The sequence below is a fragment of the Tenrec ecaudatus genome, chromosome 12, assembly GCF_050624435.1.
Source record: "Tenrec ecaudatus isolate mTenEca1 chromosome 12, mTenEca1.hap1, whole genome shotgun sequence".
Lineage (NCBI taxonomy): Eukaryota > Metazoa > Chordata > Mammalia > Afrosoricida > Tenrecidae > Tenrec > Tenrec ecaudatus.
Genome location: NC_134541.1, coordinates 26,723,377 through 26,741,348, shown reverse-complemented (window position 1 = coordinate 26,741,348; position 17,972 = coordinate 26,723,377). Strand labels below are relative to the sequence as shown.

The 17,972-nt window shown below is 39.9% G+C and overlaps 1 protein-coding gene across 3 annotated transcripts in view; it reads left to right on the top strand.

Moving 5' to 3' along the window:
• The window catches only part of PHF20 (PHD finger protein 20), a 134,076-nt gene that overhangs the window by 61,730 nt on the left and 54,374 nt on the right, over window positions 1-17,972 (top strand). For 2 of the 3 annotated variants that reach the window (XM_075563692.1, XM_075563693.1), the window contains 5 exons: window positions 399-483; window positions 8,835-8,914; window positions 11,603-11,990; window positions 15,376-15,489; window positions 17,386-17,565. In XM_075563692.1, coding sequence (XP_075419807.1) covers window positions 399-483; window positions 8,835-8,914; window positions 11,603-11,990; window positions 15,376-15,489; window positions 17,386-17,565 — 847 coding nt within the window. The remainder of the gene's footprint in view (window positions 1-398; window positions 484-8,834; window positions 8,915-11,602; window positions 11,991-15,375; window positions 15,490-17,385; window positions 17,566-17,972) is intronic. The other variant, XM_075563694.1, reaches the window with a different exon arrangement.

Genomic DNA, 17,972 nt, shown 5'->3' with positions numbered 1-17,972 from the left:
CTTGGCTAAAGACTTTAGAAATGAGCGGTATTAAGTGGCGTCAATGCTGCTTCTTCAGGATGAAGTAGTCTCATTCCTTTTAACTTGGATACTGGCTGTGTTTCCCCAGTTTTTAGACTTGCTTTCCAAGCATATTCCCCGCCTCTCCCCAGCATATTCTTGACTGGAGAGAGTTATCAGTAGTGCTGTTTTGTACTTGCCAGACCTCCCTGAGGGGGTTAGGTCTTGTGCCCAAACCCTTCCAATACTGACCAGAAGAAACAAGCTTTCCATATGCGAGCAGCCACTTCTCATTCCCACTCTGACCCACCCTACCCTCTTTTCTGAGTTCTGATCAGTGTGTGTCCTATAAACATAGATTAGTAACAGAATATTTTTTTCTTTTTGATGTTTTTTAGGAATTTCAGATAAATGAACAGGTCCTTGCTTGCTGGTCTGATTGTCGTTTTTATCCAGCCAAAGTCACTGCTGTTAACAAGGATGGTAAGGCATTTAAGTTGGAGTAGATTTTACTCGTGATTTAGGGGAAAGTTGGTAATATTAGAGTTTGAGGGTGTATTTTTCAGCATTATTTCCTAGGAACCATTTCTTTTCAAGTTAATCAGTATGTCAAGAATCGTAACTGGAGGGAAAGCTGGGTTAAAGGGGTTAACTCTTTGCTCCCTAACGTTCCGTCGAAAATAGTCACAGTTTTCCTGTCACCCTGCTGAGAAATACGTGATCTACAAGTTCCCAATACAATTGATGAAATGTCACTACTATTCCTTTTGCTGGTTTGTGAATAACCATTTTAGAAGTGAAATGAATACCAAACATTTCTTTGAATATTCTTTGTGGATGTAAGGTGATTGAGGATGGTGGGTAACATCAGAGTCGCAGTGGAAGTTGAGACACTGTAGTTTACTTAGTGGGCTGTCTTTGCCACATGTTAGAGCCTTTGAGGACACACATCAGATACCCAAAGAGGCTCATTTTGCGAATATTAAGACCAGCAGAGGTTTCTAAGGATACCATATGTGATCAGAATTCTGGCATTCAGAGAATAGATTCTTGGGTCTGAAATGATAACTTTAAAAAAAAAAAAAACTGTTTGTAAACATTTTCTACCAGGATGTTTATGTTATGTCCTTGATCTTCAAAACCTGTAAGCTAATTAGTCCTCTGGGTGTCACTATCAGGCATGGCCATGAGGCCAGACTGGTCTCGTTAGGGTAGATAGCCAGCATTTGCCCTGGTGTTGCAGTGGGTTAAGTGTCGGGCTGCTGACTGAGAGCTGGTGGTTGGGACTCCTGAGTCTCAGAAACCCTATGGAGCAGTGCTACAGGGGTGCTGGGGGTTCAGCCTTGGTTGGGGCAGTGGGTCTTTGGTGCTGGGTCTTTTGTGGTCAGAGAAGTGTTGGCCATGGGATAGAAATTAATTCTGAGAATGGGTTGGGTTGAGAGGATTAAAAGTGACAAATAGCAGAATATGAAGGAGGAATTCCAGGTTCTCTGATTGTTTTCCTTTCTTCAGCTTTTGGCTCAGTTAGATGTACCAGTTACGGTCACAGCTCTCTTCCCTTAGGCCTGTAAAGCAAGGTTGTGTCTTTTAAGTGGTCTTTTAATCAGATAGATAAATCTTTTTAAATAGCTCGTTTCCTTAAATTATTTTTTATAAGGAAAATAAAAATAAAATGGATGTTACTGCTTTTCCTGTGTATTAACTGGGGGGAAAAGTATTTGAAGGAAAATATAAATGTTCTTAAATTTATACCTTTTAGTAAAAGGCAGTTTACTTTTACAGTTTGTAGTTTTCAAGGTTAATCACACTTTTTGTCTTTATTGGCTTTTTAAACCATGTGATATGCAATATGGAAGTTTTTCATGTACAGAGGTGTGTTCTTGGAAAGTCTGTTTAGGTCACTCATGCTGATGGCATCATATTTGCCCCCTTCACTAATGTATTTGGGTTTGCTCCTTTGGAGGAAATAACTGTCCTTTATGGACCAGGGGAAAGTCCCAGGTGGTAAGCAACACAGGTACCTCCATAGATAAAAGAGGTAGCCTTAAGGAAGGAATATTTTTTGTTCTACTGACCTGCGAGAGTGCCTGGGAGTGCTGAAATGGGAGGAAAGGGATTAGGTAAAGGGATTAGGTAAAGGGATAGCAAAAAAGTGGCAAGGCAGTACAGTGATCCTAAGGGTCCAAGAAATGTGCATTTACTAGTGTTTCGGGGGGGGGGGGGGGCTGCTGTGATGCTTTCTGAAATAATCATTTAAGGACTTAAGTATTGACCACATTGGTCATAGTTAATTAGGGCTTTTGTATTTCTTTTTAAACTGAGGCAACCAAAGCTTTGCTTGCAAGGTGTTTTTTTTTTTTTTTTTTAAAGTATTTTCAGTTGTTTCCCCCATGAGCTAAAAGGATAAGGGGAAAAGTCATTTGCCTCCTTACCTCATTGGTTCTGTGAGCTCAGAATTTTGTCCAGTGGAATGAAATTTTAGTTAATTGGAAAACATTGAAAACGAGTAGTGTTTTCTGCCAATGTCTGTTTTCCTGAAGTCCTGAATTATGTTGCCACTCTTAACTTGTTGAAAGAGGAGAGAGAAATCCAGAAGTGAAAAATTATTGGAACAGGTAGGATGGTGTTATTGATACTTGCTGGATGGTGTTGGAAAGCTAACTTGTGGGAACTCAGATTAGGGCCAGATTTTGCGATAAAAATACTCTTAAAAAAAGAAAATACTCTTGCGTGATAGGTCTTTAGGGTTGGAGTTTATCCATGGGAGCTGGTGGGCAGTTTCTATTTCATTGTGATTCATGTCTTTACTTGCAGGATTAGGAGCTACAATGCTGGGCTCTTCACTCTTTCCCTGGCGTTTTCTGCCCTCTGGATCACCTGGAGCAGGGGCCACTGCAGCTTAATGCTCCTGTGAGGAGAGGCTCCGGTGGGAAGGTGTCCCCTATCTCCCGTAATTCTTCTGAAAGTCACTTATCTCTTGTTAGTCCTGCTAAGAGGAGGCCAGGAATATCGTGAAGTCACAGATGGATTCATTCACCTTTGCAAGGCTTGGGCTGATTTTTTTTTTTTAAATCACTCTTCATCTCCCTGTGGTTTTGCTGAGCACTGAATGAGCCGTCTGGTTGGGTGGGGCTCTCTCCAGAGTAGGTGAGCAGTCAGGAATCAAGGATATATGAGCTACAACTTTTTTTTCCCTCGTCATCCAGTTGGTTCTGACTCCTGAGAGCACCCCAGTAGGCTTCCTGAGGCCATATTCTGTATGAAAACAGCTGCTGCTGCTTTTCTTCAGCTTTCTGCTAGCTAAGTATCTTTCATTTTGTTCAAGCCACCAACCTTTTGGTTAATTCCTGAGTGCATTGGCTACTGTGCCACCAGGTCTCCAGCCAGGTCCTCAACTAAACAGCAACTTTATAGTGCCTTAAGGGAATGCACACTCGCTTGGAAGATGGGGCAGGCAGTGTCAGATTATGTAGCCCTTTCACCTGGAATGGTGCTTTGGCAGTGGGAAATAAGCATCATTTTGTATTTAGGTAGCTACACCTGTGAGCCTTGTCAGCTCCTCGGTGTGTACTAAAGCCAGAGGGTCTACTTTTATGGATCCTTGTTTGGAAGCTGTCTCTGGTGAGTTCACTTCAGCCTTTAGCTGGAACTGCTTAGCTTCCTGTTTTTTGCCAGGGGCATGGCATAGCCACTTGTTTGCCAGGGCCATTTACTTACTGTCAGGGTTTTGTGTCTCCGCTCTGTTCTGTAGGGCGTTCTGGGTGTGTGTGTGGTGGGGTGGGAGTGGAGGTAAAAGTAGTTAATTTAGTGTTTACAACAAAGAGAAATTCATTCCTCTTTCCTGTTGATCTGTGGTTCTTAATCTTGAGAGATGTGGTGAGCCAGGTGGGTTTCCCCTTCCTCCTTGAAAACCTGTGTATCTTTTTGGTAAAGACAGGAAGTCGGCTCTGCATTTAGAGCTGACTGGATGGAAGTAGTTTTCGCTCTGAGTCTCGAGTGGAGAAGTTCCTGACTTTCTGTTTCCTTCCTGCTGTAACTGATCCTATGTATTGACGTGAGGAGAGGTTGGCACAGTGGGAAGAGCTTTAGAACAGAAGATGGAAAGAAGCTTCAGGCCCACCCGCACAAGCAGGTGCTAGCTTGATTCTGACCTTCCTGGCAGAGGCAGTGGGGAGGAGCTGGGGCTTCCCATTTGTCATGACTCGGTGGATAATAATAACTAGAATCACTCACTGATTTCTCGTCTGTGACAAGCCCTGTGCGTGGCAATTTTCATATCTTCTTTCACTTTGTCTTCACCCAAACATGCAAAGGTTCTTGCTAACTGACTCTGTCCTCATTTTACAGATGAGGCTATAAACTAACAGGGCAAACAAATGAGGTCTGAATGGGTTCAAGCTTCTGAAATGGCCCTGCTGTTCCCGGAGATGGGGAGGGCAGGCCACATTTTCCTAAGGTAGCTGGGGGGTGAATTGGAGCCAGGTGTTACAAAGGGGAAGGAATAATGCAGAAAAAGTGCCTGATGTAAGACTATGGCAGGTGTAGGTGGTCTGCTTTTTCTGAAACTTTTTGTCTCCTGAGATGCCGTAATGGGGAGAGAGATGCTAGTTCTGGCCCCTACAGGCTATTCACTGACCTTCCTTTGGACTCATTTGGGCAGGTAAACTTTGTACATTGTTGATCACAAAACCTGAGCCTTCTCTGTAAGTTTGCTAAGAAGGAAAGCCATAGGGCAGGGAAAGGTGTGCTTGCAAACAGGTCAATCACATGTTATCACAGTTGTGGTGGATTTCAAGAGGAATTCAAAATCACCTTTGTGTCCTTGCCTTCTTGGCCCTAGAGAAGATGAGCTGGCTAAGCACCTCTTGTTTTGTTCTTGCTGCTCCACTTCTGCTTTTCCTGTCTGCTCACAGACAAAGAAGATAACATTGAGTTCCTAACCCTCACAGGGACAAGGCCAGGAAGCTTTGTTTCACTTGTGGACATGGGTTAGGAGGGTTCAAATGGTAGAGGGGAAGGGGCTCCTTTAGGTTACCTGAGACAGAAAACCCAAACCCTGTGTCAACTTAGAAACATAACTATATGTCTTTATATTTAGAAGTGAAAAGAGAAAGCCAATCAAACTCACTGCCACTGAGTCAATTCAGACTCATAGTGGCCCTCTAGGGTAGATTAGTACTCCATTGTGTTTCTGAGTCTGGGTTCTAACTGTTGACAGTGCAGGCTAGTAGTCTAGTGCTTAACCTGCTGTACCACCAGGGATCTAGTGAGAGAGAAACTGTTGAATAAAGAGAGCTCTGTTATCAGCTACCTATGGGAAGGTTCATGGGAAGGACTTTTTTTTTTAATCGTTTTATTGGCTCGTGCAACTCTTATCACAGTCCATCCATCCATCTATCATGTCAAGCACATTTGTACATTTGTTGCCATCATCATTCTCAAAACATTTGCTTTCTACTTGAGCCCTTGGTATCAGCTCCTCATTTTCCCCCTCCCTCCCCACTCCCTACTCCCTCACAAACCCTTGATAATTTATAAATTATTACTATTTTTTCATGTTTTGCACTGTCCGACATCTCCCTTCACCCACTTTTCTGTTGTCCGTCCTCTAGGGAGGAGGTTATATCCTTGTGCTCAGTTCCCCTTTTCTATTCCACCTTCCCTGCACTCTTCAGTATCGCCACTCTCACCACTGGTCCTGAAGGGTTCATCTGCCCTGGATTCCCCGTGTTTCCAGTTCCTATCTGTACCAGTATACATCCTCTGGTCTAGCCAGATTTGTAAGGTAGAATTGGGGATCATGATAGTGGGGGGCGGGGTGGAGGAAGCATTAAAGAACTAGGGGAAAGTTGTATGTTTCATCATTGCTATACTGCACCCTGACTGGCTCGTCGCCTCCCCATGACCCTTCTGTAAGGAGATGTCAGGGAAGAACTTCTTTTAACTTACACATGAAACCATTAGTTTTTGGGTCTCTTTCCAGAAACAGTTTTAGACCACTGTTGAGTGACAGTAGTCTTTCTAAGGCTTCATTTTGCACAATCAAGAAAGTTTGAAGATGATCTTTTGTCATCCATTGGAAGCCAAAGGGTCAAGACCAGGGTATCATTATCTAAGGTCAGTGGTCCCTAAGCACCTTTGACCATAGAATTTGTGTCATTTCAGTGACATTCAGTTGTGACCAGTAATGCCTGTGGTTTGATGACAGACTGAGACTTAGGAGTGAGGCAGTGTTATGTGGTGAGAGAAGAATTGGTCAAAGTTGACCGACTGGCTTGGAGTCTGATCTTAGATAGCTTACATATGGAACTGAGGCACAGCCTTGTGTCTATAAATATGCTCCAGAATTTACTTAAGATAGTTAGAAACGTTGGGTAGCATTAATTTAATGCTCTTTTAGATAATGTCAGTATAAATGACAACTGATGTAACCCATCAACTTTTTTTGTTGCTAAAATAATTGAAAAATAAGAATTGGATCCTTAAAAACTTGTATGTGCACCGCCCCCGTCCCTTCCCCTCCTGCCCCCAAGCTGGCCATAGCAATATCACGGTTGTCTGAAAACTATCTGTTTAGAATTCCATAGCATTCTTTTGCTTGCTGACCCCCTAGCATATATACATAGGCAGGGAAAGAACTTTGTTTGTAGACACGCTATATAGTTGGGATCCTGGACCCTTGTTGGCACTGCTCATTGTGTCATTGCTGAGATGCTTTAGGCAGATTCATTTTTGTTTTTGTTCCTAGACTTCTTTTGTTATCATGTGTCATCTATTTGTTGATATTTTAACCAACAGAGCATAGCTATATATGCTTGCAATATGAGGTTGTCTAAAAAATTGTTGGAAAAATTGAATGAAAAGATAATGAAATTTTCCTATGAAGTTTTGGAAGCCTCCTTATAATTTGTTGTGATTTGTAGGGTTTTTATTGGCTGATTCAGGAGGTCGATGGCCAGACTTTTCTTCCTAGTCTGTCTTAATCTGTAAGCTTTGCTGAAACCTGTCCAGTATGTGTGACCCTGCTGGTATTTGAAATGCCAGTGGCATGGCTCCCGGATCATAGCAACACTCAAGCCAACAATGTGATAGACAGAAGGATTGGTGGTGGGAATCACCTGGAAAGCTTGTTAAAACACATCTCTGTCTCCCACTCCCAGAGTTTCTGAGGTACTCTATATGAATTGGGGCTGAAAACTTGCATTTCTAACAAGCTCTCAGGAATTAGGCCTGATACAGGCCCCACTTTGAGAAGCCCTGGTCTGCAGTGAACCAGCCATTGTAAAAGAAACTGATGTGAGATGTGGTCCCTGATCTAGAGGCCTTTGAGTTGGCATCTTTATTTCATTGAGGTAGACCTAAGCATGTGAGGTTGTGTGGGCCAAGTACTAAATGCGTCTCAGAATAATTTGTAGCAAGGAGAAATCTCCAGTAGCTGGAATGTTAGGAAGCTTTTATGTAACTTTTGAAGTCATTTAAACTGGGTGCTTGTAGATCAGTAAGAGATTTGAGTAAGCCTAACACAGCATTTATTTTCGACTCCTTTGGAGCTCGAACCACCCTTTCACAGGGGTTGCCTAAGGCTATTGGAAAACATAAATATTTCACAATATATAATTACATATTTTGTGATTAATCACTAAGCTTTATGTTTAATGATATTCAATTTGTTACAATGAAAATATATCCTGCATGTCATATATTTACATTATGATTCATGACAATAGCAAAATTACAGTTATGATGTAGCAATGAAAATAATTTTATGGTGGGGGGGTCATCACAATATGAGGAGCTGTATTAAAGGGTCGCAGCATTAGGATGGTTGAGAACCACTGGCCTAGCAGATGATGGCCACACTTTGCTTTTATCAAGGCAGGAAAACACGATAAAAGTGTGGAGGTGGGAGTGTCACAGGCACCTTCAGTGGATGGCGAATATTAGACACTGAGTTGGTGGGCATTATGTGTATCTTGACACGTTCTGGAAAATACTCGCATTCTTCTGCTCTCAGCCTTCTGGGATTTTTTTCCCTCTTCTATATTGGTGGGAAATATTGATGATTCTTATTTTTAATACAAATCCTCTGGACAACAAGGATTATTTAGGATGTAGGTGGGTTCTGATAAGCAAAGTAAAAAGTATTGGTTTGGGTTTAGTTAATGGAAACTTGTATTTAGGTTATCATTTTCTGTGTTCTTGTGGGGAGGAATACTTACTGAACTTGTTTTCATCTTCAAATTGTGTTAGATCTGTATGTAACAAAACATTGGCTATATTGTTTTTGAACATCCTCCCTCCTCCCCCCGTGGGATAAAATGTTCAGCATAGAGGTAATATTGCTGATGTTCTGGCAACATTTTATTTTGAAATACTGTGATGTGAATATTATATGGATTTTGAGATGAAATCATGATGCCTTTAGGATAGGATAATGATTATATTTCCTTTAAAATTTAAAAGACACCACTACTTCCAAGCCTAGAAAATAAAAATTAAATGATAAAAATCAATTATTCACTAAGGAATAAATCTACATTCTTCACATTCTTATTGTTCATAGTCTAATTCATTGCAAGTCCCCCTCCCATGAGGCATCATAGAAATTTGAGTTATTTTTTTATCTGTATAGATAAAAAGAAAACTTACTATGTAACATTTTGTAAGAAATGAAGGCAAGTATCTAATAAGTATGGCTGAATGTGATTCTTAAACAGTGGTTTTTAACTCCCATAAGTTTATTATGTGGTTGGAGCTTCCTTGTGTTTATACTTTGAAAGTTGTTGTTTTCATGAGACTGCAAGTTAAAATCATGATATCTTCTTGAATTTTAGGTACTTACACTGTGAAATTTTATGATGGAGTAGTTCAGACTGTCAAACATATTCATGTCAAAGCTTTTTCCAAAGATCAGGTGAGAAATGTGGTTTTGCTTTGTGGTATGAATAATGCTAACTTTGTAGTACTGTTTTTCAAATAAAGGCATTACGTTTGCTTCTGTTGGCAAAAGTCTTTTTTCCTCCATCTAACACAGTTTCACCTGAAAATAACACACAAGCTTTCAGATATTGTAAATACTTGTCTTTCTTTGCCTTTTTCCTTTTAACACAGATTCGTTTTCCAAAAGCGCCAAGTACTTGGAAACCATTGTCTGTTATTTGTTTTCCTCAAAAGTGTCTGGTTGTCATTATTTTTTCTGTCTGTGCCCTTAGCACTATTGCTGATTGCAGGGAGCTTGTGTAAATGTTTGAGGCGACCTAGAGCATGTTTTTCTCATTTAGTTTGGCCTTCATCTTGAAATCATGACCAGTTGATTTTCAGTACTACTGTTTGTTAGTGATTTGACAACCACTTGCCCTAGATGTGTCTGGCTTGAAGATATTATATACTATTGTCCTACGCCCCATATGTGGCCTGTGTTTTGGTATTTTGATCCTGGTCATAGGGGTCATCTACAAATACTTCTTTCTTCATGTTGTTTTTTTCGCGTCCCCCCGCCCCCTGTTGTCATTTTTTTTACGTCTATGTTTGACTGAAATAATAGAAGAGAAAAGTGGAGATCAGTACTTGGATATTGGTGTTTATAAAAATTCTGATAATGATTTTAGTTGTGGAAGTTGACTAACAGAAATTAATAAAATTACCTTTTTGAATGGTGTTGATATATTCTTTTTCTTATGATCAAATGCCTCTGCTTGTCATAGATTTTTAGTAACTTCTGCTTATGTAGTTACTCATTTCAGATTACACCTTAAAAATGTTTTTGCCTTTTATTTTCTTCAGAAAAAAGTCAAAATTATGAAACTTTTGCCCTGAAGATGTTTATCTCTTGATTATTTGATCCTTAGGCATCTAAATAACTGTGCAGTAATTTAAAATGTTACTTGGCTTTAAATCTGGCTAATTTTTGTGCTAGGTTTGTAGATTGAGTTAATTTAGAAACCAGAATTTCTCCAATTGGAACTAGGCCTCCAGATAACATTCAGCTGTTAACTCATGCATGTCACTTAGCCTGATTGATAGGACTGATAGGCTTAGGTGGGCACCGTGCTCATTGAGGATCTGTAGGTGCCTCAGTTCTTAATTTCCAGCTGCCTCTGAGTGGGTCTCAAGTCAGACTTGGCAGGTTGGCAAGCACAGGCCCATGACTTCTTTTTTTTTTTTCTACAAAAGGGCTTTTAATATCTTTCTAGCTCTAGGAACCAATGGTTCTGTTATGTGCATGCACAAAAAATAAGAAAATTTGTAAGCTTTCTTATTATTTTCTTAGAATAGATTGAGATTATGTTTTTACATAACTGCACTCCCCTAAATGTTGTGATAATTAAATTTTAGAAACTTTATCCCCTTTTTTGAAGTTAAAAAAATAATACATGGTTACTAGCGAAAACTTAAAAAGTACAGAAAAACACAAAGGAAAAATAAGCAAAGTATAGAATCCTATTAAATACTTAGGAGTCTAGCCTTCTGAATTTTAAACATATTTACATATACATCTATATATATATTTCAAGACTAGTATATGTATATATATAAACACACACATAAACATGCGTTTATAATTTGCTCTATTAATAAAGTAACACTATCCCAAGTTCTTTAATATTCTCTTAGAATTTAGCTTTAATGGACACACATACATTCACACCTATTCTGACACCTGGCTACTTTCAGAACAATTTCAGGATTTAAAATTGTTTTTCCTTCTGGGCTCTAACTTCAGAGTCTCCTTGTTTTTGTCTTATGGATAAATTAATCATGCACTCACTGTATATTTAGGCATTCCTTCCTGTTTCTGGCAAAAATCTGCGTCTTTAGGTCTTAGGGATTTCTATGAACAGGATGATAACTTGTTCTTTAGAGATCTTGAAGAGAGATGCATAAGCCTAGTTGTAGTTTTGAGATCTCCAGAACTTTGTTATAAATCACTTGTAATAAGATTCAAGATTTCGTGCATGTATTTTAAAGACAGTAGTTTAAGAGATAAGCAGTAAATAGTTTTTCCTTGTGGCTTTGAGAAAGCTTAGATTGGTTTAGGAACATAGTATGGGGCTTGAGGGAGCAAGCACAGCCATTGGTTGCTCAGTAGAGGAAGCAGACCCTGGTTCTGGGTTGGATAATCTTTACAGGTTTCTTTTTCTCTCCAGTTAAACCAGTTTAAATTCCCATCTACACTGTCAGAATATACTGACAGACACTCAAGGCCTCTGAAAGGCCTTGAGCCTATGTAGTTATGGATCGGGCCATGGGAAGGCCTGGCATACATTTTGTTAGAATGCCCCGTCTGGAAGATTGCTTTCTAGAAAATATCCCTAAAGTAGTTATTTGTTCTCTTGTTTTCTAGTGACTTAATAAGGGCGACTGCTTTGTCTCTGAAGAATTGGATATCACAGTTATTTTCTTTAAGCTTAGGCCTGATTCTCAAACCCCAGTAAAGTAGTTATTTATTTATCTATCTATTTATTTATTTTGTGGTGCTTTGCATTATGTGACTTGGCATTGCCGTCTTTTAATTTCTTTGTTTGTCTTCATAACTGCAAAAAACTCCCTTTATATTTGCAAGTAATCACCAAGTGTTTCATCGCTATTTTGCTCATTTTAGAATATTGTGGGTAATGCTAGGCCTAAAGAAACAGATCACAAAAGTCTTTCATCAACTCCTGATAAACGAGAGAAGTTTAAAGAGCAGAGAAAAGCCACCATCACTGTGAAGAAAGACAAAGAGGACAAAGCCTTAAAAGCAGAGAAGCGACCCAAGCAGCCTGATAAAGAAGGAAAGCTGATCGGCTCTGACAAGGGAAAGGTGTCAGAGAAAAGCCTTCCTAAGAACGAGAAGGAAGACAAGGAGAACATTTCCGAAAATGACAGGGAGTATACTGGAGATGCCCAAGTGGATAAGAAATCAGAACATGACATTGTGAGGAGTCCACAAGAAAACTTGAGGGAGCCTAAAAGAAAACGAGGCAGACCCCCTTCCATAGCTCCTACTGGTGAGTTTTCCAAGTGGGCTCTGCAGTGGGCAATGCCAGAATGTTCTTCTGTGGCCCTCTGTGGTTCTTTATACATTCTGTACTTCAATCCTTCGTTTTTTGTGACTGACTTTGAATCGTCTTGCAATCTGAAAACAAGTCGTGTCTGTGGAAGCTGAATAATGAGTGAGGCATGTCATCAGCTGAACATAAATCAGGGAGCGTGTCCATGACTGAGCTTCTGGGTGGCAGATAACTGTCCATTAGCTACTTCAGCTAATAGGTTAAAACGTTACCTCTTGCAGCTTCAGTTTATTAATAAGCTAAGACCTTTTGCTTCTGTCCATTTAAATGGTCTCATTTTAAGTAATTGTAATAGAAACCAGGATCAGGAAATAAGAGCTTCTTTCTTTTCAAAGTTTTATTGATTTTATTGTAGGAAATAAGAGTTTTAATGAGGCAGGCTTGAAGGAAGGAAGAAAGGAGGAGAAGTAAATAAGGTGTGGACTTCCTGGCAAGGAAGTAGGGGTCAAAGCACAATGACTAGGGAGGGAGGCCTGGGGACATTTTGAAATGGAATTCTCTGGAGAGTAGTTACTGATCGCAAAATGTCATAGTCTAAATAGAAGGTTAATTGATACAGAGTCAAGATGATAAAGTATGGATTCAGGGAAGAATACAAGTTAGTATTTGGAATTCTTCTAGAATACCCAGGTGGGTAACATGTCCTGAATTTCTTCCTGAGGCAAACATTTATTCTCCAGGTCTATTCAGTGCCATATAAAAGCTCTTTTTGGATTGAACTCTGCTTGAGGTCATGCGACAGTGGTCCTAAAGCATGCTCACTTGCATATTCCTTACCTTCCCCTTCAGTAAGTGAATAGATTAGCATGCTTGCGATGTTTCTTAGGGCCTAGATCTGCGCTGTCCAGTCTGGTAGCCTCTAGGCAGCCACATGTGGCTATTGAACACCTGAAATGTGGCTAGTCCAAATCAAGGTGTACTGTAAGTATAAAATACATACTAGATTTCAAGTACTTAGTCTATTATTTTTATGTTGATTACATACTGAAATGTTTTTAGGTGTTTTGGGTTAAATAAAATGTTTTTTTTTCCAGCTCTTTAAACATGACTACTAAAAATTGTAACATTAAAGTGTATGGCTTGCATTTATGGCTCTCATTATATTTCTGTTGGACAGCACTGACCTAAATTCACTTGGTCTCTCAGTGAGTTTCTGGAAAGGAAGTAGATCCTAATGCCCAAGGCATCTATAATATGTAATGAGGGATTTCTCTTCTTGAATGTTGCTCATGGTATATCCTTGGAATAATTGAGAAAATAACCTCTGTGTTCAATATACAGATTTAGGATCTCTTTTTAGTGGGGCTAGAGATTGTAAACTCCTGGGTAGCACACCATGTTAAGCTGAAAGATGAGGGAGGCTTGGGTCTTTTTACAAAAGTTGAGGAGAAGGGCAATTATGAAGGGAAAGGTGAAAAATACAGACTGGCCGGTTGTGATGTGTCCTGTTTGGTTTACCAGTTACAGTCAAGTGGCCTACTCAGGGGAACCCTGTATGTGTCCCTGAGCTACTCAAGAGTAGAACTGTACTCCATTGGGTTGGCAGGGGCCTTTTTTTCTGGAAATAGGTCACCAGGCCTATTTTTTGAGGCCCCTATGGGTGGACTTTGGTCTCCAACCTTTTAGTTAGCAGCCAAGTGATTTAACCATTTGCACCACCTAAGACTTACTCCAACTCAGGAAAGCATATATATATAGGGGAATATATATATATATATATAGCTTGTATTTTGTACTCCTTTAGCTGGTTTGTCTCCATGAAGACCATATGACTTTGAATTTTTTTAAGGAATATTTAGTTTATTGCTTTAGCCTTTTATTATAGGTATAGAATTTTATAGTACGTAAGATGATAGAGAATAGTATAATAAAATGAATATTTTCTAAGGTTACTGTTAAGAATTGCCTGAGGAATTTGTTTAAAATGCAAATTCCAGCCCTGCCTCAGTTCTCCTCTATCAGAATCTCCGTGTTGGGGCCTGGGACTGGGAATTAATTGTTAACAAGGTTCTCAGATGATTCTTGTTGCAAAAAGCATTTGGGAAACATTTATATTGTTTCAGTCCAGTTTATAAATGGTACCAAAGGAATGAAGGCATGCCAAATATTCCACATACAGCTGAGGGCTTCAAAAAGTGTGTGGGAAAATTCCTTTATCTTTAAATTATATTTTCCTCCGAATTTCTTGAAGCCCCCTTGTATTTTAAATCCCCTTGCAAAATGGTACAGACCTGATTGGAGCAGACTCTGAGCTATGCACGTGTCAAAGGTTTTATTTGTATTTAATTTGGAAGGTGTTCTTGCCATTTGGAACAGAATGATACTGACTTATGGCCATGTTGGACATAGAGGAAGAGCCAGAAAGAGTTCAGTACTCTGACCAGATTTGCTTCCTCAGAACTTAGCCCTGTGCCTGGTTCTGCCATTTGTCATGCCAGATCTGAAGCTACTGGTCTTGGATGAGTCTACTTTCTCCTGCCTCCTCTTGCTTTATTTTCCATCCTCTTTCTATCTCTTCCCTACTTCTTCCCCAACTCCTCCCTTAAACCCTCACTTTTGCTTTCTCTCCAATTGACTCAGTTTCTTTTCCTGTGTTTTCTCTCGCCAACTTCTTTTCAGATTCTTTCCTGGCGGAAGAGAGTTTCTGAATGCATTAAATGTTAACGAAAGTGCACTGTCCTGTGTGCTACGTGCCAGAGCTGGGCTTGCTAGGGATCTGCAGCCAGGCCTGGGACATGTCAAATTGGACAGTCTCCTGAGGTTTTGCTGGGTTGTTTGTAAGAGGAATTAAATGTTGATATCTTCCTTGGTTTCTTAAAACTAGGACCATGCCCAAATAGTTAATTTTGCAAGTAAAGGTTGGCAACAATAAGGACACACATTTTAGGAATTCGCCTGCATGGTGGATTGCCAAAGTATTGACAGGTCAAATTTTGATGAGAAAATTTGAAGGTGGTAACAATGACTTCAGAGTTTTTTGTTGCATTCTTGTTATTGCCCTTGAACCTTTATATTTTAATGTAATCACGAGGATGTGGTGTTTTAAAGAGGTTTTGGGAGAGCAGTTACTTAGTACTAGAGCAAGGTCACAGGAGACTAAGAAAGAACGATTTAAGAGTCAGGGTTGTCTGTATCTCCGATATGGAAGAAATTATTCATTCATTTCACTTCCCCCCCTTGTATCTAAAGTAAAAAGGCTCCTTTGAGGGTCTGTTTATCATACAAGGATGTCTGCATTTATGTATACTTTATATGTATAACAGGAGAGATTGGACCACTAAGACAATACATTTTTTTGTGTGTGATTTTATGTATATTGTAGCTGTGGATTCCAACTCCCAAACTTTGCAACCAATAACATTGGAATTGAGAAGACGGAAAATATCAAAAGGAAGTGAAGTTCCATTAAAACGCCCTCGGCTTGACAAAAATTCATGTGAGTCTTTAGTTTGTGTGTATGGCTAGAACTTGACATTGACTGTTCAATACCTTGGGTTGACTGCGATTCATGGTGATTCCATGTGGTATATCGTAGAATTATTCCATAGGGTTTCTTGCCTGTGATCTTTACAAAAGCAAGTCTTTTGCTGGGCCAGTGGGTTGGTTTAAACCATCAACTTTTAGGATAGTCATTGACACCAACAGTTTGCACTAGTCAGCCTCCCTTGTTGTCTCTTACTCCCTTTAGGCTCTAGTACTTGTCCTTAGCTATAGGGCCAATGTATCTGGGATGTGGCTAATGAGAAGGGGATTTGCTATACGAAAAAGCAATCGCAAAGTACAAACTGTATTTGTATTGAGTTCAGTGGTATTACTTCCATACCCATAAGCTATCTATTTGTGTTGGATGCCACTGGAAATTTCATGGCTTAAAGAAAAGATGGATTTCATATGCTTAGTGAAACTTTAAAAATAGTATTTCCTGATTAAAAAAAATCTCTTGACTCCAAAATGATTTATAATGGCTCTAAGTAAGACTTTTATAACCTATTGACTTTGGAAGTGAATACTCAGGTTTTTTACATTAGGAAACTCTAAAATAGAATTTATGTGCCAAGATTGGAAAATCACCTTGGTGTACTAATGAGGGGGTTTCAAAATTTTTTTATTTAAAAAACAAAACTTTTTTCCCCCGTGAGCTTTTTGAAGCTCTGTTGCTTTAACCAATATTCTCTGTTGCAATGGTTCTCAACCTTGATGCCGTGATCCTTTATTACAGTTTCGTTGCTACTTCATCACTGTCATTTGCTACTGTTCTGAATTGGGCGACCCCTGTGACAGGGTTGTTCAGTCCCCAAAGGGGTTGTGACCCAAAGGCTGAGAACAGCTTCTCTATTTGAACGCTCAGTTCTAATATTCTTTGCAATGACTACACAAAATTCATGATTAAAGGGTTTGATTAAGGAAATTAATAAGCTGTAATGCCAGTGAGAAATGCTCACGGTTGAGTTGTTTGAAATGTTAAGAAGTTCTTTCAGGTCTGCTAGTAAATGCCCAAAGGGGAGCATATAACTCAGCTTAAGCTCCATGAGTTTGAAAATTCGGTTTCCTGAATTCAGTGCCCAGAGGTTCCCCACTCCATAAGCCAGCCTCCTGCACAAAAGCACTCAGCTGTACTTGCTCCATGGGGTGGGAAGTCCATCACTCTGCACCAGGTGCTGGCTCCTCATTCTGCTGTTGCTCCTATGATGTTCTAGCTGTCTTTTGGATCCAGGAGGTTCACTGACTGCATTAGGGATCTTGGATCCAGGGGATGCATCCCCCCCGCCCCCAGACACACATCCCTTCTTACCAGATGCGTGCAGGGAAAGGTTGTTTGGTGGCAGTTAAAGACTGGCTAGAGGAGCCACACAAAACCGTTCACTGCCTCTGCGGCGGGTTGGTTCCTTGTATTTTTGGACCATGAATCCTTAAGTAAAAAATCAATCCTGGAAAAGGACTGGACTTTTATTTCAAGGTATAAACTAGGAAAAAGATTTCCTTTTGGTGGTCTTATAGTCTGGGAGGAACACCGATTGCACTGTGAGTCAGGTGGTGGTAGATTGCTAAAAAGAGAGCTGGCGGTTTAAACACATCAGCTGCTCGTTGGGGGCAAAAGCTGAGACTGTTTGCTCTTGTCAGAGATTTACAATCTTGAAAATCCTATGGAGAGTTGTTATGGGTTGGAATTAACTTGATGGCAGCAGATTTGGTTTTCAACATCGTACAAGTTTCTCTGTAAAACCCTTGTGGGAACTTTTGGCCCAGAAATCTGGAGTAGCTGAGTTATTTTTCTTGGTCTCTCTCTCTTTTTTCCTGTTCTTTTGACTACCTCTCTTTTAATGGTTTATAGCACAAGAAAAGTCAAAAAATTTCGTGGAAAACACTGACTTATCAAGGAGACGGTCCTCCAGACTGTCCACTAATGGGACTCATGAGATCCTAGATTCTGACTTGGTTGTATCAGATTTGGTTAATACAGTTGATACGCAACCGTTGCGAGACACATCTTCTAGCACCAAGGAATCTGAAGGTAAGAATGTGTTCTAGAATTGTCTTACCAGCCTGGTACCTGTCTAGTGAGAATCAGTCTAAATTTTTGTTTGCCGACGTCTACAAGTATAAGATGGTCTTGAAATCAAGTAATTGAATTCACTGGTTACACAAACAAGCTTTCTCTATGCATTTGTGGTTGATTTTACTTATATCTTACTTTGGTCTCTGTTTCTCCGGGGCCATCTCATTTCATGCCTCCTACTTTTTTTTTTTTTAACATTTACAGCGGTCCCTCCCTTAGCCTCGTACTAGCATTTTTCTCTGCTCACCACCTTGGTGATATGTCAGAACCTGTGAAGGAATGTCTGCTGTGAAACGATCGACTCCCCAAAAAAGCCTGCTTTTCTGAATCTGTGGTGCAAACTCCTGCTTCCCAGATTATAC